Source organism: Piliocolobus tephrosceles, chromosome 1 (assembly GCF_002776525.5).
Source record: "Piliocolobus tephrosceles isolate RC106 chromosome 1, ASM277652v3, whole genome shotgun sequence".
Lineage (NCBI taxonomy): Eukaryota > Metazoa > Chordata > Mammalia > Primates > Cercopithecidae > Piliocolobus > Piliocolobus tephrosceles.
Genome location: NC_045434.1, coordinates 213354319 through 213374937, shown reverse-complemented (window position 1 = coordinate 213374937; position 20619 = coordinate 213354319). Strand labels below are relative to the sequence as shown.

The window sequence follows — 20619 nt, the reverse complement described above, 5'->3', positions numbered from 1 at the left end:
GCGAGTGCACAACAAACCCGAGAATGTTCCCCAGGTCACATGTCCTCAGTCCAATCACAAAGCAATCACTCCAGATCCTTGGATCATTAATAAAACATTATCCTTAGGGGAGAAAAAGTACCATAGAATACAAATTACAAGTTACAAGTTTATCGGCTCATTCTTGGAGCATGTTGAGATGGCTCCCTAAGCTGAACTCTTCTCCATATACCTGAAGGTATCTAAATATCTAATCCCTACTCCTCCAATGGGCCACAGAGAAATAGTAAAAAAAAGTGTATGCTGAGTGATTACACCATCATTAACTCAGTACAAAATTAAACTTAATTTCACTTATTCTTTTCTTCCCCTTATACTTTTAAGAACTCAGCAGAAATTCAATGAGCTACGGAGTGTACTATACATGTTACTAGGGCATGAGATGCTCTTTGAGGGATTTTCACACTCCTCACCGTACTGGATGTGGAACCAGATGTGTGTGTTTGGTTCAGGAGTCTGTCAGTAGTCATGTGACCTTGAACAAGTTTGTCAAAAGGTTAGCTCAAACGTTAAAAAACTTGACACTGGTCACAAGGCTACAACAGAGCCAGGATTCAAACGCAAGTCTTCTAACTTCAGTCTATTATACCACAATGCCAGCCAAAAATACCTACCCGGGAATAAACAGAACTCAAAGAATACTCTATTCAAAATGCTAACTTTACTCTTTGGTGCTTATTGATAACGTGTGATGAAATAAGATCAGCAGCTGTAGAAACTTATCTTGAAAGGTAGAGATAAGGGACAGCCAAGGTCAAGTCTTCAAAACTGACAGCAATGCAGTTAATGCTGGATCTCAACATATTTCTACAACTGCGAAGGGCTCAGATTTCCTTACAGGAAGAAACTCTGGTAGGAAAAAGTTATAATCTCACAATTTACAAAGAAGCTACAGGGCATTTTGTTTTCCTTTTGATTTACCACGGCTAAAGGATAAAGCTCTCTCTCCTCCTTTATAACCCAACTCTAGCACCAGCTTGAAAGAAAACCTTATACATCAGTTTCCTCCTGAGTGAATGGAATGGCAAGAGCCCCCTCAGAGTTACTGCGACTAGATGAATCCACACAACTGAGCCCTTTGATCTTCAAGAAGAATGGCGCTAAGCACTAACATGATCAGTCTTTTTCTTTTTTCTTTTTTGTTCCCCATGGTTTTTTTCATTACATTTATTTGATCCCTTTTTATGTGCCTACAGACTATTTTATTTGTGTCTCTCTCAAAATTGAATTTATTTTTAGTCGTACTGGTTTATAACTATGGAGAAAGAACAAACTCTTTCTGTGCATAAACTATGAGAAGAAAATTGGAAAAAAATGTTAAAGCTTAACTTTAACCATCTCCCACCAAATACATCCCAAACATTTTTTAAGTTAATCTACCTTGGTGAAGGGAAAGAGAATAAACAGACACTGCTGGGGGCATGCCATCCCATTCTATTTTATGGGAGTAATGGGACAGTCAAAGCTTCTGTCACGGTGAGCACTGCTGCCAAGAGTGAGGCCAGATCACTAAGTGACAGCAAAGCGACCCTGCACCATTAGGGAAATGCATCCACACACACGTGTGACCCTGCACCACCAGACCAGCAGGTCCACACACACACAACACTGCACCACCAGGCCCGCACGTCCACACACGTGACTCCGCACCACTAGACTAGCACGTCCACAAACACACGCTACACACCAGTAGGTCAGCACATCCACACACACGTGTGCAACACTGCACCACTAGGCCAGCGCATACACACACACACGCAAAATTGCACCATTAGGCCAGCGCGTCCACATGCACGAGACACTGCACCACCAAGCCAGCGCGTCCACACACTCACACGACACTGCACCATTAGGCCAGCTTGTTCAGTGACCAAACGACCACCTGTCATCTGATGTCTTTGAAAAAAATTCAGTAGTCAAGTCACAAAAGAATGTTGTAGTATAAAATCAAATTCAAGATAAAAGTTTTATAAAGCAGCTACCACTTTTTATGACCACTTTAAAGAAAACACCACAGGAGAAAAAAAAAAACGAATTAATGAGGATTCGAATTATATACCCAGTGAAAAGAAGTATTACCACTGTAGCACTCCAGCTGTGGTGGCCAGTGAAAGGACAGTGACTTACACATTTACACATCTCCAAGAAACATCTGATTGTAAACTTAGCTACAGTAAATTCATGGAATCCAGATGGAATTATTTGGGATAACCTGTTCTTCTGAAAATGCTAAAATAAGATAAACATGGGCCGGGTGTGGTGGCTCATGACTGTAATTCCAGCACTTTGGGAGGTTGAGGTGGGTGGATCACTTGAGGTCAGGAGTTCAACATCAGCCTGGCCAAGATGGTGAAACCCTGTCTCTACTAAAAATACAAAAATTAGCTGGGCGTCGTGGCACATGCCTGTAGTCCCAGCTACTCAGGAGGCTGAGGTAGGAGAATCACTTGAACCCGGCAGGCGGAGGTTGCAGTGAAGTGAGCCAAGAACAAGGCACTGAGCTCCAGCCTGGGTGACAAAGCAAGACTCCGTCTCAGAAAAAAAGATTCTACAAATCTCAATACCAATGATAACTACTCAAATATATTGATTTTAAGCATTTATGTCAAAACATGTTGAATACACAGTCACGTATCTCACATATTTGTTCAACTGAAACTCTAAATCACTTAAAATCTTTTCCCTCAACCTGTGAGACAAGATGGAAAGAGGAAGGAAAGAGTATGCAAACCAGTGTAAGAAGTATTCCAGGATTTGGCTGACTGCGGTGGTTCACACTAGTAATCCCAGCACTTTGGGAGGCCGAAGTGGGTGGATTGCTTAAGCTTAGGAGTTCAAGACCAGCCTGGGCAAGATGGTAAAACCTCATCTCTACAAAAAACACAAAAATTAGCCACGGTGGTGGTGTACACCTGTAGTCCCAGCTACTTGGGGAGGTAGGATTGCTTGAGCCCAGGAGTTTGAGGCTGCAGTGAGCCATAATCTCACCACTGCACTCCTGGATGACAGAGCAAGATCCTGTTTCAAAAAAAAAAAAAAAGAACAAGACCAGAAACATTCAAAGAAATCTTCAAGGATTAAGTGACTGGTCCGTTAACCATATTCCAGGAATTCAGTCACTGGACCCAGCTAACAATATTCCAGGATTAAGTCACTGGTTCCAGCTAACAATATTCCAGGATTAAGTCACTGGTCCCAGGTAAAACTTGAACTGTTCCAACTGTTCCATCAATATAACCAACCCTGCATTAACTTTCTTTGTTCAGCAAGTGAGCTTAAGCTTGGAAAGCGAATCTTAAAAGTCATACAAAGCTTGTGGAAGTTCACAGGAAGTTTATAAAACCCTGAGAAATTCTCTAAATTCATCTAAATTCCTGTAAGAAGTCAAACCTAACTACATCCACGCCATACCCCACAGCAGAGTTGGCAAACTATGGCCAGAAAAGCCTCATCTGGCACACCGCCTGCTTCCTGTGGCCTGAGAGAAGAGTTTTTGCATTTTTAAATGGCTGAAAAAGAAAGCAAAAGAAGAGTATCTCCTGACACATGAAAATTAAATGAAACTCAAATTTCAATATCCATAAAGTTTTATTGGAGCACAGCCACTTCATTTATTTCATGTTGTCTATGGCTTTTATGCTGCAATGGTTGAGCTGAGTCACTGCAACAGATACCATGTGAAATATCAGCTGACCCGAAAAGCTTGTCAAAGCCTGCCCTAAAGTTGCTACTAATTTACCTTGAAATAACAGACTTTAGCTATGTAGCTTTGCACAAAAGACTCCAGATGGTTTTTCTGAATACCATCTGAGCATCAGAATGGAGAAATTACTGTAACTCATTGTAGTTTTAAGATAAAAGCTACCAAAATCCTAGAATTTTATTAAAACCGTATTACAGTACTTAACAAAAAAAAAGTAGTCTTTCACCACTTTATTAATGATTATTTCCAGTGAGGAAAGGGTTTTAAGAATATTAGTAGTCTTACTTCCTATACCACTTAAAAGGCCCAACGTCAGTCATACACACACAAAATGAGCCATTACGGCCATCCTTTTCTTGAAAGAGACAGAAAATACCCAAAGATGCAAATGTCATGGTCATTTTTTTGACATAATTCCTGAAGACATTATGACCAGCTGGAATGTTACCTTCTGCCTCAAAATGAAATCTTCAATATCTTTCTACCCACCTCTTCTCCCCACCAATGAAGCTTATCTAGTAGGAAATTTTTCAGACATAGAGAAAACGGAAGAATAGTTCAATGAAAATCTCTATAAACTTTGCCTAGATTCTCAATTAACTACACGCTGCCATATCTGCGTCATCTGTTTCTCTATCTTCTCTAGTGGCAGGAATTAAATCTTTAGAAAGTAAACTGCAGGCCGGGCGCGGTGGCTCAAGCCTGTAATCCCAGCACTTTGGGAGGCCGAGACGGGCGGATCACGAGGTCAGGAGATCGAGACCATCCTGGCTAACAGGGTGAAACCCCGTCTCTACTAAAAAATACAAAAACAAAAACTAGCCGGGCGAGGTGGCGGGCGCCTGTAGTCCCAGCTACTCGGGAAGCTGAGGCAGGAGAATGGCGTAAACCCGGGAGGCGGAGCTTGCAGTGAGCTGAGATCAAGCCACTGCACTCCAGCCTGGGCGACAGAGCGAGACTCCGTCTCAAAAAAAAAAAAAAAAAAAAGTGAACTGCAGACCATCAAAACACTTTTTCCCATCTCAGCTTCCCAAAGTGCCAGGATTACAGATGTGAGCCATTGCACCTGTCCGTCGGAACATTTCACCCACATACTTCAGCAAACAATACCAGGATAATAATTTCCAAGGAAATGAAGATACAGTAATATAGAAAGGGCATTAAAAAGTAAATTATCAAAAAAGAGAGAGAGGTAAAGCTAGATTAGTGAAGATACGGAGAACCTCTTCAATCTCAACAATCCAGAGCAGACACTGGAATGTTCACTCAGGCCAAAAGAGGAGTCTGATTAATACAGTGACTACTAAAAGATCAGGAGAGATTAGATTCTCCACCTCCTGCACTCAATGACTCCTCCTTCACATGGAAGAGCATGTCTCCAGTACTTACCTAAGGGCAGCAGCATGGTAAGTGTCAACGTAATCAGAAATGAAGAGCTCTCGGTTCTTGATAACTGGGTCTGTAATGACAAGTTCTCTTCCAGAGTCTGTCAAAAAATTAATTAAGAGGACATTAAAACTGAGTTTCCCAAAACAAGTAAAAAAATTTTGTAAAACTTTTCCTTCAGGTTTACCACCCACTAAATAACCAGGCCTGGTGAGCATCATAAGTATGCAAAATAGAGAAGAGGAATCACAAACTGCAAGAATAACAGTAACAGAAAGTACAGTTTTTGTCAACAAAGTATCTTCTTGGCTATGTTTTATACCCCTTACTAAGTCCCTATATTTTGCCAAAATGGATTAAGCACAAATGGAAAAAGAGCAGAAACAACTATCTTATCCTAGTACCTCTTCAACTACCAAAATACTTAGTGATCCTGTCCATCTTATTTTTCTTGCTAAATATTACAAAATGGAGTGAAATCACATAGCTTCCATTGAAAATAATATTTTTAACAAGGAACTATAATTTACTTGCTTTAACGGAGGTTTTTCTTTATAGTTTCAAAGAAGGGGGGAAAAAAAAAAAACACCCAGCAAGATAAAAAAGAACATCATTCTTCCAAGTTGTTTTTCACTGGTTTGTTGACTGTGAGAAGAGTGCAGCAGGATCAGGGCCAGGCAAAGTTTGATGCCAGCGCCAGGACTGCCATTTAGAGGATGCACGGCCCCAGCAAAGTCCTTAGCATCGCTCAACCTCAGTTTCCTCATCTGGAACTGGAGAGGGACAGACCCACCCCTCATGTGACTAACTGGTAACCAATGTGAATCGCCAAGCATAAGGCCTACCAACATCCAAAAATCCATTTTTTAAAAAGTTATCTTCATTTAATGAATGTCTTTAGAAAGAACATTGCCCAAAGCTAAGAAATACATGAATCAAACCAGAAGGACATATTTACCATTTTCATTATGTCGATCCTGAACCAAATGCTGATACACAGAATCTGGAACCTCAGACTGACGGTAGTACCATTTGACGTTCATGAGGAGATGGTCCCTCTTACTCTGAAAAGGAAAATCTAACAGCATTAGGAACAGGATTTCAGGTGGCCACAAGTGCATATCATACCCATGACAAAAGCCCCTGTAAACGGGTGGACAGGTAGATAGGGAGAGACACAATTACCATCAGGACCACAACAATACGTAAGTCAGTTATGAAGTCAAATTTTATTTTTTAAAAACACCCATCAATAGATCCCTCTCACCTTACCCCTCTAAACTGCTGATTTCCGGAAACAAAAGGAGACCAGTCTCAAATTTGTTTATCTCCTCAGTTTGATTAACTAATCCATTCAACATTACAGTTTTATTTAACATTAACTATACAATACTATATGAATATATCCTTCTATTTTAATCTTTAATCATTTTGGTAAATATTTAGAGTCAGTGTTAGCATACCGTCAAGGCTCATTAAGGGCAATAGGCTAGAAAGAACTTACCCAGCAAAGGCCTAGCACAAAATAATCTCTTCTCCAAGGTTTGCCTATTACCCAGACTAAATTAGATTCTCCTTCCACTTTTTAGCCACAGTTACTGTTATGTGCCAAACGAATATAGCGAAGAATGGGTGGTGATGAAGGTACTATGAGTCCAGAGACCTCATCTCATTTATTTCCGAATCTCCAGGTAATAGAACATCTTGTATATTTGTGAATAATGAAGAGTTTATGATGATCACATAAATGATCCTGTAAATGTTTATAGGACACTGAACTATGTTATCCCTAAAAGTTAATTTTGTTCCCAGTTTGTTCAGAGAATAAAGGATCAAATATTGCCCCTCCATTAGCAAGTTATAGGGCTACAGCTTGCAAAAGATCATCTCTGCGCCTGGTCAAGAAATTGCTCAACAGGGAGTGCACTGAGGTTTCCTGCGGCCCCTAAAATACTTTTCCAACCCATGTGTGGCCTTAACAGAATTCTCCAAGGTGAATGGAATATCATTCCATTCAGCAGCCTCTACATTCTCATCACAGGCCCGCTGGTCAGTAATGAATGAGAGCTAAAATTCAAGAAATGCCTCATGTTTATAAAGGGGATGCCTAAATCCTAAAACATGATAAAAGAGCCCTCATTAATGAAGGAAGATACTTCCTGCTTTAACAAGCAGTCACAAATACAGCCAACACTGAAACACCAGGAAAGTTCCAAAAAACCTTTGCTAAAAAACACTTAAAAGCCATTTAAAGAATCAGAAAGATAACAATTGCCACAAGTTTCAACAGAACTCAAATGTGAAGATGTGGTTTTATTTTATTTTATTTTATTTTTGAGAAGGAGCCTCACTCTGTCACCCAGGCTGGAGTGTAGTGGCGTGATCTCAGCTCATTACAACCTCCACCTCCTAGGTTCAAACGATTCTCCTGCCTCAGCCTCCCAAGTAGCTGGGATTATAGGTGTGTGCCATCATGCCCAGCTATTTTTGTATTTTTAGTAGAGACAGGTTTTGACCATGTGGGCCCCAGTGGTCTGGAACTCCTGACCTCAAATGATCCATCCACCCGCCTTGGCCTCCCAATGTGCTGGGATTTCAAGCATGAGCCACTACACCAGCCAAAAATGTGCTGTTTCAAAGTAAACACAAAAATTAGCTGGGTATGGTGGTGCATGCCTATAATCCCAGCTACTCAGAGGCTAAGGCAGGAGAATTGCTTGAACCCAGGAGGGGGAGGTGGCGGTGAGCCGAGATCATGCCATTGCACTCCAGCCTGGGCAACGAGAGCAAAACTCTATCTCAAAAACAAAAACAAAAAAAAAAAACAAAATCAAAACAAAACAAAACAAAAAACCAAAGTAAAAAACATAAATACCAAGATTATTTCTTTGCATTTAACTGTGCCAAATATACATGCCTACAAAAGTAGGGCATCATCACTGGTTTAATTACACTTTACACATAGAATAATCCTACATGATGAGTACTTTTTAGTATTTATCCATTTTACATCTTTATATTAAAATTTTTTGATGGCAAAAAAATTTTCTACACTGTTTATGCTGCAGATGGGAAAAAGAGGACGCACCAGTATGTTAAATAAACAGAATAAATGTTACATGTAGCAGTTTAGAGAAATAATTACTTTTAGCAGGGGATTAGGGACGTGCTAACATCTGACTTGAGAAAAAATGGGAGAGATTTCAATGAATTTTTTCTAGACAAAAGAGGAAACCCGAGAAAGACATAAAGATAGACAAACTATTGGAAATATCTAGACCCCACAGTCCATCTGCATGCGGCGAGGAAGCCATTCTGGGGCAATATGGAGAAGAACCTGAGTCCTGACTCTGTCTGGCCTTTAGTGAGCTTACAGGACAACTGGAGTTTTCTAACTCTAATGCTGACCAAATACACAGGCAGTGAGGGACCAATCGCCAGCACCTGGGAGAGCAGCTAGAAAGTGTAGGAGATCAGAATATACTATCTCAAAATATGCTCTCTGGCATAAGGATTATTTTGCCAAGAACTTAGAGGGGTAGAGGAAAAATTATATTTTGTCTCCAACAAAACTTAGTTTCTTCCCTAGGAAGGATGACAAAAGGCAGGATCAGGATAAGATTACTCATTATAGAAAAAAAATACATAAACCAGGGGAAGAAGCAGCACCTGTTTGGCAGTGCTCAGGGATGCATTCAGTTAAAATACCACCGTCTATAATAAGGACTCGCTCAACCTCAGCACTACTGACATTTGGGCCAGAGGATTCTTTGCTGTGGGGATCTGCCTATGCACTGTTAGATGCTTAACGACATCCCTGGCTTCTAACCACTAATTGCCAGTGGCACCCATCCTCCAGTTCTGACAACCAAAACTGTCTCTAAACATTGCTAAATCTCCCCTGTGGGGACAAAATTGTCCCTAGTTGAGAAATCACTGGTCTAGTAATTCATTTTGTTTTGTTTTTTTAAGGAAAACAAAACCAGAATGGCAAAAATAAAACCTGGTTCAAGCACTACAGGATAGGGAATATGGCCTACTGGAAAGAAGATGGGAAGGCCTGCAGCCCCCTGCAATCTCAATTCCGTGACTTCCCATGTATGTGACTTGGGGCACATTACCGAGATTCTCCCAGTCTCCCCTTTTCTATAAAAAGGAGATACTGAAATCTACCTAAAATAATTATTGAAAGAATCAAAAAGACAGAAACCATCTAGAACTGAGTAGATGCTCAATGAATATTGTTTCATCTATTTGGTAGGTGATTATAACAAATAGTTCACAGAAAAATCTGAAGAACTGTGCCAAGAAGTGTAGGAGTTACTTCTTCATCAGAACTTGGTTTCCTGCAAGGGATGATAGTGATCTCTAGTCACTGAGCTACTAATACGTGCTTCAGTGCTCACAGAAATGAATTACTTCACTGAGCATATAGGAGTCCAGATCTACTAGCACTCCTAACAACGATGTTTTAAAATCTACCAGTCTATGTATTTCTGCAACACATTTAAGATGTCTGAAAACCTGAAGGGCAACAAAAATACCATTTAGATATAGTAACTCAAATTTGTACAATGTCTATTTTTCAGAACCAAGCCAGGCATACTGGTGATCTTTTGAGTACAATATCTATGTTATCTTATGATGTAGGAATACCTACTGATTATACACACAAATAAATCACTGCTTTCGTTTTATTTGTTCCTAGATGTATGAATTCTAATATTATACTTTACAATGGCAGTGAAAGAACTATTGGATTCCCCAATGCAGTACTATGCAATAACCAGGGAGTGGCAGCATTGTGCTACAAAGACTTCACAATCAATTCAACAGACAAAACACACAAAGGTAGACTGGAAGTAAACAACAATTTGGAACAAATTTAAGTAGCTGTAATATCCACAATCTTTCTAAATAGGCCGGTAACTTAACTATAAATTAAAAGTCTATTATAAAGGGAGGCAATGTGTGGTTTCAGCAGGTACTATATTAAAATTAGGTAATCTAGGATTGCAGTTCAGTCTGCAACTGCTAGTTGCAACCTTAGTGGAGTCCCCCAACCCTCTGAAAAGGGAAGGGATGGAACAAAATTGTTTCTATGTTCTCTTTCCATTCTTACATGTTTACATCTAGATTTCTTCCTCAAACAAAACCAAGTAGATAAAATGATGCTGTGGGAGAATCTCTAATTTTTTCTCTGTATTTGTGCAATGGCATTGGCTAACAGTGCCATCCTAAAGAAGGTTTACAAATTAAAATGTCACCTTCAGGGGAAGCTGGCCACTGCTATACTGCGGGAGAAGAGAGCATCCCCTCCCTGAGTAAGTGTTCCCAAAGCTACCTCAGACACAGAAATATTGCTCGAAAGGTAAGGCACAGGTAATCATCTATTTCCTACTACTCACTAGTCAAAGAATTTTGTTCAAAATCACAGAAAATTAAAGCCAGACATGAATTTAGAGATCATACGATTCAAGCAAAACTGTCTGGGTTTGAATCCTGGTTCTGCAACTTACTAAGCTATGTGACTTTGGGCAAGTAACTTCTCCAAGCCTCAATGCTCTCATATACAAAATATGTATATGAGAAAACCAAGTTTCTACCTTATTCGGTTGTGAGGATTAAATAAATTAATATAAAGCAAGTTGATGAGCTCAATAAATGTTAGATATTACTATCACTGTTTTACAGAAAAAAGAGAGTAGCCAAGATAGAAAAGAGGTCACTTAAAGGTTTTGCTTTTCTAAGATTCAAAATTATGTTAGTAATAGCAATATAAAAATAAGTCATACAGCAAATTAAGAGGAAAATGTCTTCACTTTTCCAACAACTCTAGAGGCTTATCAAGAATTTCTTAACAATTAAGCCTCACTTTTTACTAGCAATATAATTTAACAATGACATAAATGTCAAAATGTTTATAAATAATGTATTTTAAACAGAATGTGGAATAAAGAGGGAAGTGAGCTTCCTGTGTGAAAGCACCCTAGGGTATACTTCTGAATAGTAAGAGGAGCCCACTGGGAAGTAAATAACTTCTCACCAGTTTGTTTGTTTGTTTAGAGACAAGGTCTCACTCTGTTACCCAGGCTGGAGTGCAATGGCACCATCATGGCTCACTGCAGCCTCGACCTCCCAGGTTCAAAGTGATCCTCCTGACTCAGCCTCCTGAGTTAAGTAGGAAAACAAGCACCCAGCTAATTTTTAAAAAATTTTTTGTAGAGGTGGACATCTTGCTATGCTTTAAGCCACTAAACAGGAGCACATCCAATCTGTTTACAATTAGGTTTTCTGGCTCTGTGCAAAAAAAAAAAAGGGGGGGGGGGGCGAGGGGAGTTGTTTCTGGGCTAAAATATGGATTCTTCCATATCCCTGGCTGGATTTCTCTTGAAATGAAGAATGTGTGTTGATTTAAGGAGATTAATAGAGGACAAAATCCATCCCCCAAATCTGGGCTTAGAAAAAAGACAGATCCTTATGGTAGCTATTTAGGAGCAGAATAGCAAAGATTTCTACAAATCTTTGAATATCAGACAATAGTGTTGAGATTTAACAAATTTAAAATAACTGAAATGAAACACTCAGAACTAGATAACTGACAAGGGGTAGACTAGGGGAAAAGGAAGGCAATGGAGACAGGCAAGGCCAAGAAAAGGTTCCTGTTGAAGGGCAACTGTGTTGTCATCAGCAACACACAAGACAGTCTGCCCAAACACAGACACAGGGTCCAGTGCCAAGACGGAAACTTCCTTTCCTGTAGATCTTTCATGATTATTAATTTAGTGTTTTATCGATTTAAATAGCCTGAGTCTTTCCCAGAAACATTCTTAATATCAGCCTCAAGACAATGTTTTTCCATAACATGAAAACAGTAATAATAATAGAGGGGGTATCTGGAGAGTTCATAAACGCCAACAGGACAAGGGCAGAGAGTCCTTCATACAGAGGCGGCCTGCGAGTCACATGGAACAACCGTAAATTCACCTACGATGCAGAGGAAAGAGCTTCTTTGTCCCATTGATCACTAGCTGATGATATCTGCCACCAGCTCGCAGCAAGGTTCATCAGGTCCCCAAAGCCTCCAAAACAGACCACTCCTGTCCCTCTGTGTTATCAAATGTGACAGGGATATCAAGGCCAAAGACAGCCTCAACAGAGTACCAAGATGGATATTAGCAAATAAATAACTTTGCCAAGTCAAAACAATCTGCTAGAGAGAAGAGGGTAACTTCCTGCATATTTTTAACTGCTCAGTAATGGGGGCTCTTGATTCAGAACCAAGTGAAATCAGATCAAAATTCTTACTTTAAGTAAGCCAATACAGCCAATCAAGTTTCTCCAGAAATTTGGGATGAAGTGGCTAACATGTGTATACTGTAGGGCTTAAAAAGATACTTTCTGAAGAAACTTTTCATGCATTTCCACAACATGGTGATAATAAGGTTAAGAGCTGTCTGAACATTAGAGGTTCACTGTGTATACATACAACTTTTAAATGGTAGTCAGCATACTAATTAAGCATACAGAGGGGAAAACTGTCTCCTAGAGACATCACCATCTCCCTTCAAGTGCGCTCACTAACTGGTTTAAAGAGGCATTAACTCTGCCTGTGGAGCCCACCTCCACCTACAGGACAATGACTGTTACACTGTCACCTTAGCTAAGACCCTGGGGACATACTGATAACGGCTTCAATCATTCCTGACTTCAAGGGAGAAGGGTAGGGACAGACAATGGGGTCAAAGATCACTCTTCTTCAAAGGTCAAAGCTAACTCCAGATACAGACTGAGTAACCTCTCATCCAAAATACCTGGAACCAGAGTTGTTTCTGATTTCAGAATTTTCTAGATTTTGGAATCTTTGGGTATACATAATGAGATATCTTGGTGATGGACCCAAGTCTAAACACAAAATTCATTTATGTTTCATATAAACCTCATACACATAACCTGAGGATAAGTATATAAAACATTTTAATAACATATGCAGCCTGTCACAAAGGTCAGATGTGGAATTTTCTACTTATGGTGTCATGTCAGCACTCAAAAAGTGAGAGATTTTAAATTAGAGATGCTCAACCTGTATTTATTTACACAGGCAAATCAAAACTAAACATAAGCTTTCTGTACCAGTCATAGTTACCCAACTTTGTGGATAAATATCTGAAATTAAATTTAATTCAATTAAAATGAAATTAGATCCAGGAATCTCACTTCTGGGAATTTACCAAAAGATTTAAAATCAGTCTGTCACAGAGAAGCCTGCACTCCCAAGTTTATCACGGTACTATTCACAATAAACAAGTTAGGGAATCAACCTCAGTTCCTATCAACAATGAATGGATAAAGAAAATGTGAGATACACACACACACACACACACAATGGACTACTATTCAGCCTTTAAAAAAGAAGACTCCTGTCATCTGCAACAACTTGAATGGAACTAGAGAATACTATGCTAAGTTAAATAAGCCAGGAATTGAAAGACAAATACCACATGTGCTTACTTAATTACATGTGGACTCAAACAACCCAACTCACAGAAGCGAAGAGAAGTGGTTACAGAGGCTGGGCAGTGGGGGAATGGGGAACTAATGGTCAAAGGGTACAAAATCTCAGTAAAGAAGAATAACTGGGTTTTTAAAAAGATCGACTGCACAACATGATTAATATAGTTAATACCTGCATTGTACATTTCAAAATTGGTAAGAGTAAATTTCAAATGTTCTCATTATAAAAAATGGTAAGTAATTGAGGTGATGGTATGTTAACTAGCTTGATTTAATTATTCTACATTGTATTAATGAATAATACATCATTTTGTACTCCATACGTATACACAATTATAAATTGTCAACTTACAACAAAATGAAATTTTAAAAATGAAATTAGATAGGAAATATCTTGTAATATTTCAAGCCTCTACCCTACTTAACATAAGACTCTAAGAATGGCCGGGCACGGTGGTGCACACCTGTAATCCTACCACTTTGAGAGGCAGAGCCAGGTGGGTCACCTGAGGTTAGGAGTTCAAGGTCAGCCTGGTCAACACGGCAAAACCCCGTCTCTACTAAAAATACAAAAAATAGTTGGGCATGGTGATGGGTGCCTATAATCCCAGCTACTCGGGAGGCTGAGTGAGGCAGGAGAATGGCTTGAACCCAGGAGGTGGCGGTTGCATGAGCGGAGATCGGGCCACTGCACTCCAGTCTGAGCAACAACAGCGAAACTCTGTCTCAAAACGAAACAAACAAAAAGGCTCTAAGAATTTTACATATCTATGACGGGCGTGGTGGCTCACGCCTGTAATCCCAGCACTTTGGGAGGCCAAGGCAGACGGATCATGTAACTATGAATGTACTGAAGCACAGGCTCAAATGATCAGCAATAATTTCAAAAACACTGTTTCTTGATGATGCCTTGTTTGTTAAACTACTGCCTCTGTTAAATTATTTTTACACTTTAATATGGAGAAAAATCAACCAATATTTTGGTAGGAACTAAAACAGTACATGAAAACTAAATCACCTCTGAAATGCTAGCTAAGGAGTCAAAACTCATTAAGGATTTTCTACCTAGGATTATATTGTGTATGAACACTGAAACTTTCAGACAATTCACTCTTGTATTTGTTTGCAGGAGAGGCCAAAAGTAAGTGCAGGTAAAACCTTGGGAATATTTATACTTCTTGCCCTCACCTGTAAACTACAAGGCTAGGTAACTAGATAACCTCTATTGTCCTTAATGTCACACACACACACACACACACACACACAGATAAACTACACGTAAAGGGGACTTAGCACATAGAGACAGACATAGCAAGCTCAAGAACACTTATGTAGCTCCCTAAAAGTATCCCACCATGTACTTCAACCTGATCGTGGGGGTTAATATCAGGTATCTGAACTGGATTCAGGGACAGCTAGATAGTTGGTAAAGCATTATTTCTGGGTGTGTCTATACAGGTGTTCCTAGAGAAGACTAGTGTGTCAGATGGTATCCTGCATGGGAAGATCTGCCCTCAATGTGGGTGGGGCAGCATCTAATGGGCTTGGGGCCAGAATAGAAAAACAGCAGGGAAAGGGAGACTCTGCTCTCTCTCCAGAAGCTAAGACATCCATCCTTCTTCTACCTTTGGGCATCAGATCTCTAGGTCCTCCAGTCTTTGGACTGAGGACTCACACCATTGGCCCCCCAGGTTCTCTGGCCTTCAGCCTCAGACAGAGTTGTACTATAGGTTCCTTTGGTTCTGAGGCTTTTGAACTTGAACTGAGCCACACTATCAGTTTCCCCGCATCTCCAGCTTGCAGATGGCCTGCAATGGTCTGAATGTTTGTCACCCTCAGAAACTCATGCTGAAACTTAATCCCCAATTTAACAGCATGAACAAGTGAGGCCTTTAAGAAGTGATTAGATCATAAGGAGCCTGATAACTCACTAATTCATTGATGCGTTCATGGGTTAATAACTTATCACAAGAGTGAGTCCTCTTATAAAAGCGAGGTTGGCTTTCTCGTGTGAGCCCTATTGTCCTGGATGCCTTCTACCACATTATGGCACAGCACAATGCCCTCCCCAGAGGCCAACTAGATACAGTCCCTTGACCTGGACTTCACAGCCTCCAGAACTATAATACATTTATTTTCTTTATAAATTACCCAGTCTCAGGTATTCAGAAAAAAAGACTAAGACATGGCTATCATAGGACTTAGCTTCTATGATGCAGTGAGACAATTCCCGTAATAAATCCCCTCTTATCTGTCTGTCCATCCATCTGTCTATCTTGCTATCCAGCCAGTCAGCCAGCCAATTGCTTCTGTCTCTCTGGAGAACTCTAATACACTGTCAAATACTAAATGTCAGACTCAGCTTTAAAAGTTCAGTTTTGAAGGGTCAATTTGGCAAGATGAAATTTCGCAGATAGATTAAAATCCTACACTTGGACCTCCAATATCTGCTGACCAAACAAAAATGAATCCCATTCTAAACAGTATTCTCCCAGCAGCTATGGTTTTATCAGATCAACATACAAGCACAAATTTTCTCTTTGGTCCAAAGGATTTCTCCCATAAAGGAAGAAAAAAATAGCTATTTGTAGCAAGTGTAATAAGAAATTGTCAAATTCTCCCTTAATCCCTACTAAAGCTTTAAACATTCCATTAAATTTCTTTAAGGAAAAAAAAAATGAGTACAAATACCATGAAATTTGACATTTTTGTAATAATACTTTGGTTGCTGTTTGGTGATGGTGGTGATGGCAGTAACATTATTCATTGTGAGGGAATTAATGACTTCTTATACGTGACATAGCCAGAAAAGTTACAGAGCTCAACCACACACATCAATGGTGGGGTCAGACTTTGCAGTAATGAGCAGGATGTCAAAGAAAGGGTGGGGAAAATCTGGGCTGTAGGCTCCCAAAATTCTCTAGAAATTTCACAAATTGAATTTCTCACATTATTTAACATCACAATATTTTACAAGTAAGAGTTACCAACTTAAAATTAAAGACACATGACAGAGATTTTACAATTAAAAACCGATGATGAGCTACCATGATAATATTTCCCTGAGGTTGGGCACAGTGGCTTACGACTATAATTCCAGCACTTTGGAAGGCAGAGGCATGAAGACTTCTTGAGCCCAGTAGTTTGAGACCAACTTGGGCAACAAAGTGACACTCTGTCTTTACAAAAAATTTAAAAATTAAGACAGGCATGGTGGCATGCTCTTATAGTCCCAGTTATTCTGGAGACTGAGGAGGGAGGATCTCGAGCACAAGAGCTCGAGGTTGCAACAAGCTATGATGGCACTGCTACACTCCAGCCTGGTGACAGAGCAAGACCCTGTCTAAAAAAAAAGAAAACATTTTATTGACTCAATACACTTTTTACAGAAGGACCTCTCAAACATCTTAAGCTTCAAGATTCCTTAGACTCTTAAAAATTATTAAAGAGTCAAAGAACATGGATTATATCTTATCAATATTTACTGTATTTAAAAATAAAAAAATTTCTGGCTGGGCGCGGTGGCTCATGCCTGTAATCCCAGCACTTCGGGGGGCTGAGGCAGGTGGATCACGAGGTCAAGAGATCAAGACCATCCCGGCCAACATGGTGAAACCCCATCTCTACTAAAAATAGAAAAATTAGATGGGTATGGTGGCGGGTGCCTATAGTCCCAGCTACTCAGGAGGCTGAGGCAGGAGAATCGCTTGAACTGGGGAAGTGGAGGTTGCAGTGAGCTGAGATCACGCCACTGCACTCCAGCCAGGCAACAGAGCGAGACTCCATTTTAACAAAAATAATTAACTATTTAAATAAATTTTGGACGGGCGCGGTGACTCACGCCTGTAATCCCAGCACTATGGGAGGCCGAGGTGGGCAGATCGTGAGATCAAGAAATCAAGACCATCCTGGCCAACAAGTTGAAAACCCATCTCTAGTAAAAATACAAAAATTAGCTAGGTGTGGTGGCACACACCTGTAGTCCCAGCTACTTGGGAGGCCGAGGTAGGAGAATCGCTTGAACCCAGGAGGCAGAGGTTGCAGTGAGCTGAGATCGTGCCACTGCACTCCAGCCTGGTGACAGAGTGAGACTCAATCTCAAAAAAATAAAAATAAAAATAATAAAAAATTTTTTGTAATTTATGAATTCATTCAGAGTAACAGTAATAAACCTACTACATGCTCATGTTAACATAATTAGAACACAAATAACTATAGTTTTCAGAATCAACAAAATGTAGGAAATGAGTAACACTTTTATTTCTGTAAATCTCTTTTACTTCTGGCTTAATAAGAAAACAGATTCCCATATCTGTTTCTGCTTCTGTATTCAATCTGTTGAGCTATATCACACATCATTTAGCCTTTTGTGGAATGCACTGTACACTCTTGAGAGAATGACAGTTAAAAAAAAAAAAAACCAAATGATGTCTTGGTATCATTATGAAGACAGTTCAACCCTACAGACCCCTGGACCATAGTTAAGAATGGTTGGTCTCTGAAATGAAGTCGACAAGCTGCACAGATGGCTTCAGGTGTCCTCTGTTTTAGACACAGTCATTTAAATGAAAAGTATGCTCCCGAAACAGCACCATGACCAGAGATTTCAAAGCACAAAATCATTAGATGTCAGACACTATTAAAAAAGATTTCATTACTATTTATGCAACCAAACATTCCAGACATTCCAGTAGAGAGCAGAAGTTATACAAGAAGAAAATCTAAACAGGAAGCTCTCATTGTCAAATTTAAGGTATCTTTCTTTCCAAACACTGAGCTCATGATAGAAGAGAAATATTTAAAGCTTGATTCAAACAAGTATGTATTTGTCTACATTAAAAAGCTATACTACTTTAAAACAACAGTGAACCCTTGAAGCTGAAAGCATGTAGAAAATAATAACCTAGATAATTTCCGCAATTCCAGGCAACTTTCTGGCCATTTCAAGAATGATACTGCTTCCTATCTGAGAAAACTGGCAACATTAAACAAAATCTTTAAGAAAAAGAAAGATAATAGCTTACAATGTTATATTGAATCATATCCTTTATAATGACTAATATACCTAATTTATGTGAATCTAGCAATATTCCTCCCTCTCCTGGTGATATGCTTTTTGTACCACTGCTGTCTGAATTAAACCATGAGTGTAGAGTTGGTAACACAGTAACTTTTAGCAACACAAATATTTGCACTTTTAAGAAGCACGGGAGACACAATTTTAGAAATTACTGACTCAAAGTTGGCCTACATAATAGGAATCCAAGTACAGCCAGCAACTTACCAATAAACAAATTCAAATAGTTAGATAAGAAAAGGGAAAATCAGCAGGAACACTAAAAAATTATACTTTCCTGGTTTATGTAAATCAGTCTGTCTTATCTTAAATATCTTAATTATTTCTTCTCTTCCTTTAACTTAAACCAAAACAAAGATGGTAACCTTTAGTACTAGTTAGTTTATTTATAACCGTTGCATCTACAACCATTTTTCTAATACAAACAAGCTCTGATAGCTTATCTCAGTGCACATGCTAGACAACAAAGGCCCACTGGCCTGCTGGAGAGGAGAAATAGAAAGCAGGAAATGAGAAGCCTTAGTTAATCCCCAAATAATCGATCAGTGTATTCAGTCAAGTGTGAGCTGAGCTGGGAAAATACTGCTTTAAAAAAGAAAGAAAGAAAATCAAAGAACATGTGACTGGAGCCACAATTCATTTTAAAATAGGGTAATTTCTGTCGAAAAGATTCTGCACCACGTTCAAGCACCAACAACAACATACGGAAATGTTCATATCTTCTGCAGTAAGACCCCTTCCTTTAAAAATCTCTTGTCGTCTTTTTTCAAAAACAAGTTTCAACTTTTGGGTTTTGTTTCTTGTTTTGGTTTATCTTAATTATTGAGGTATAATTTATATACACACAATAAAATTAGCTTATTTTACAGTTTCAACTAGTTTTGACAAACGTAGAGAGTTGTGTAACCTCCACCAAAATCAAGACAGGCAACATTCTCATTACCACAAAAAGACCAACTTCTATTACAGAATAAACATTTGCTGTGATGAAAAGGCTTTGGGTGCCAGTGTTGCCAGAAAAACAACATTCTAATCTAACTTCTTTCCTCCATTTTAGCTCGCAGAGAAAACAATTCGAAGTCCACCGTGACTCTTCCATCTATTGCAAGAGAATACTATAGATAGGAATCCCATGATCTTTAAATCAAGTAAATGGCTAGATAAAACTTCTCGGCTGAGATGTAATATGGTCTCAGGAAATTCCTAGAACATAGAACAGTTTTGGTGACAACTGATATAAACAAAAATAATTTCAAATTAGATCTGAGATATACTTTCCTCAAACTACATAAGAAATATTTACTGAGCATCTGCTAGGCACCAGACACTGCTCTGGAGATGGTCGCTGAGGATACAGAAGTGGGAAAAACAGGAAGTCCCAGTCCTGGTAGAACTTCCATTTCAATGGAGGAGAAGACCCCTTACCAATTCCCCCAACTCACTCCTCTAAAACGTCAAATAATGGTTAAGTGCTTTTAAAAAGTTATGATGAATGAAATCTGCCACTTGGTAACCATAAATCCTAGGCAATTAACATTTACTTACACTGTTATTTAATCTCTTTGGGTATTACTTTCCTGAAAATTAGTGGTCTTCTCAAAAGTACTTCAGAATAGCAGGAAAACCTGTATTGTGACCTGATACTTCATACACAGAGATGGGTTTAAATAACCCTAATGACTCCATACACCAGTTTCTCTACCTACAGGACCTAGGAGGAAACCCAAATGTCTTGCTTGCTCCCTTGAGCTTGTTCATGAAAACTCCCAAAGGTGGCTCTACTTTATCATCTTTCTTATTTTTCTTTTTAAAATTTTATTAGGAAATATTTGACAGGCAGAAAGGCATAAATATAACAGAACCATCTGTACCAAACATACCTAAAGCAGTAACAACATGA

General features: G+C 39.3%; 1 protein-coding gene across 3 annotated transcripts in view; it reads right to left on the bottom strand.

Annotated features, from left to right (window-relative positions):
• The window catches only part of RERE (arginine-glutamic acid dipeptide repeats), a 469695-nt gene that overhangs the window by 196152 nt on the left and 252924 nt on the right, over positions 1-20619 (bottom strand). For all 3 annotated transcript variants that reach the window (XM_023215261.1, XM_023215263.1, XM_023215264.1), the window contains 2 exons: positions 6087-6192; positions 5132-5228 (listed from right to left, as the gene is read on the bottom strand). In XM_023215261.1, coding sequence (XP_023071029.1) covers positions 5132-5228; positions 6087-6192 — 203 coding nt within the window. The remainder of the gene's footprint in view (positions 1-5131; positions 5229-6086; positions 6193-20619) is intronic.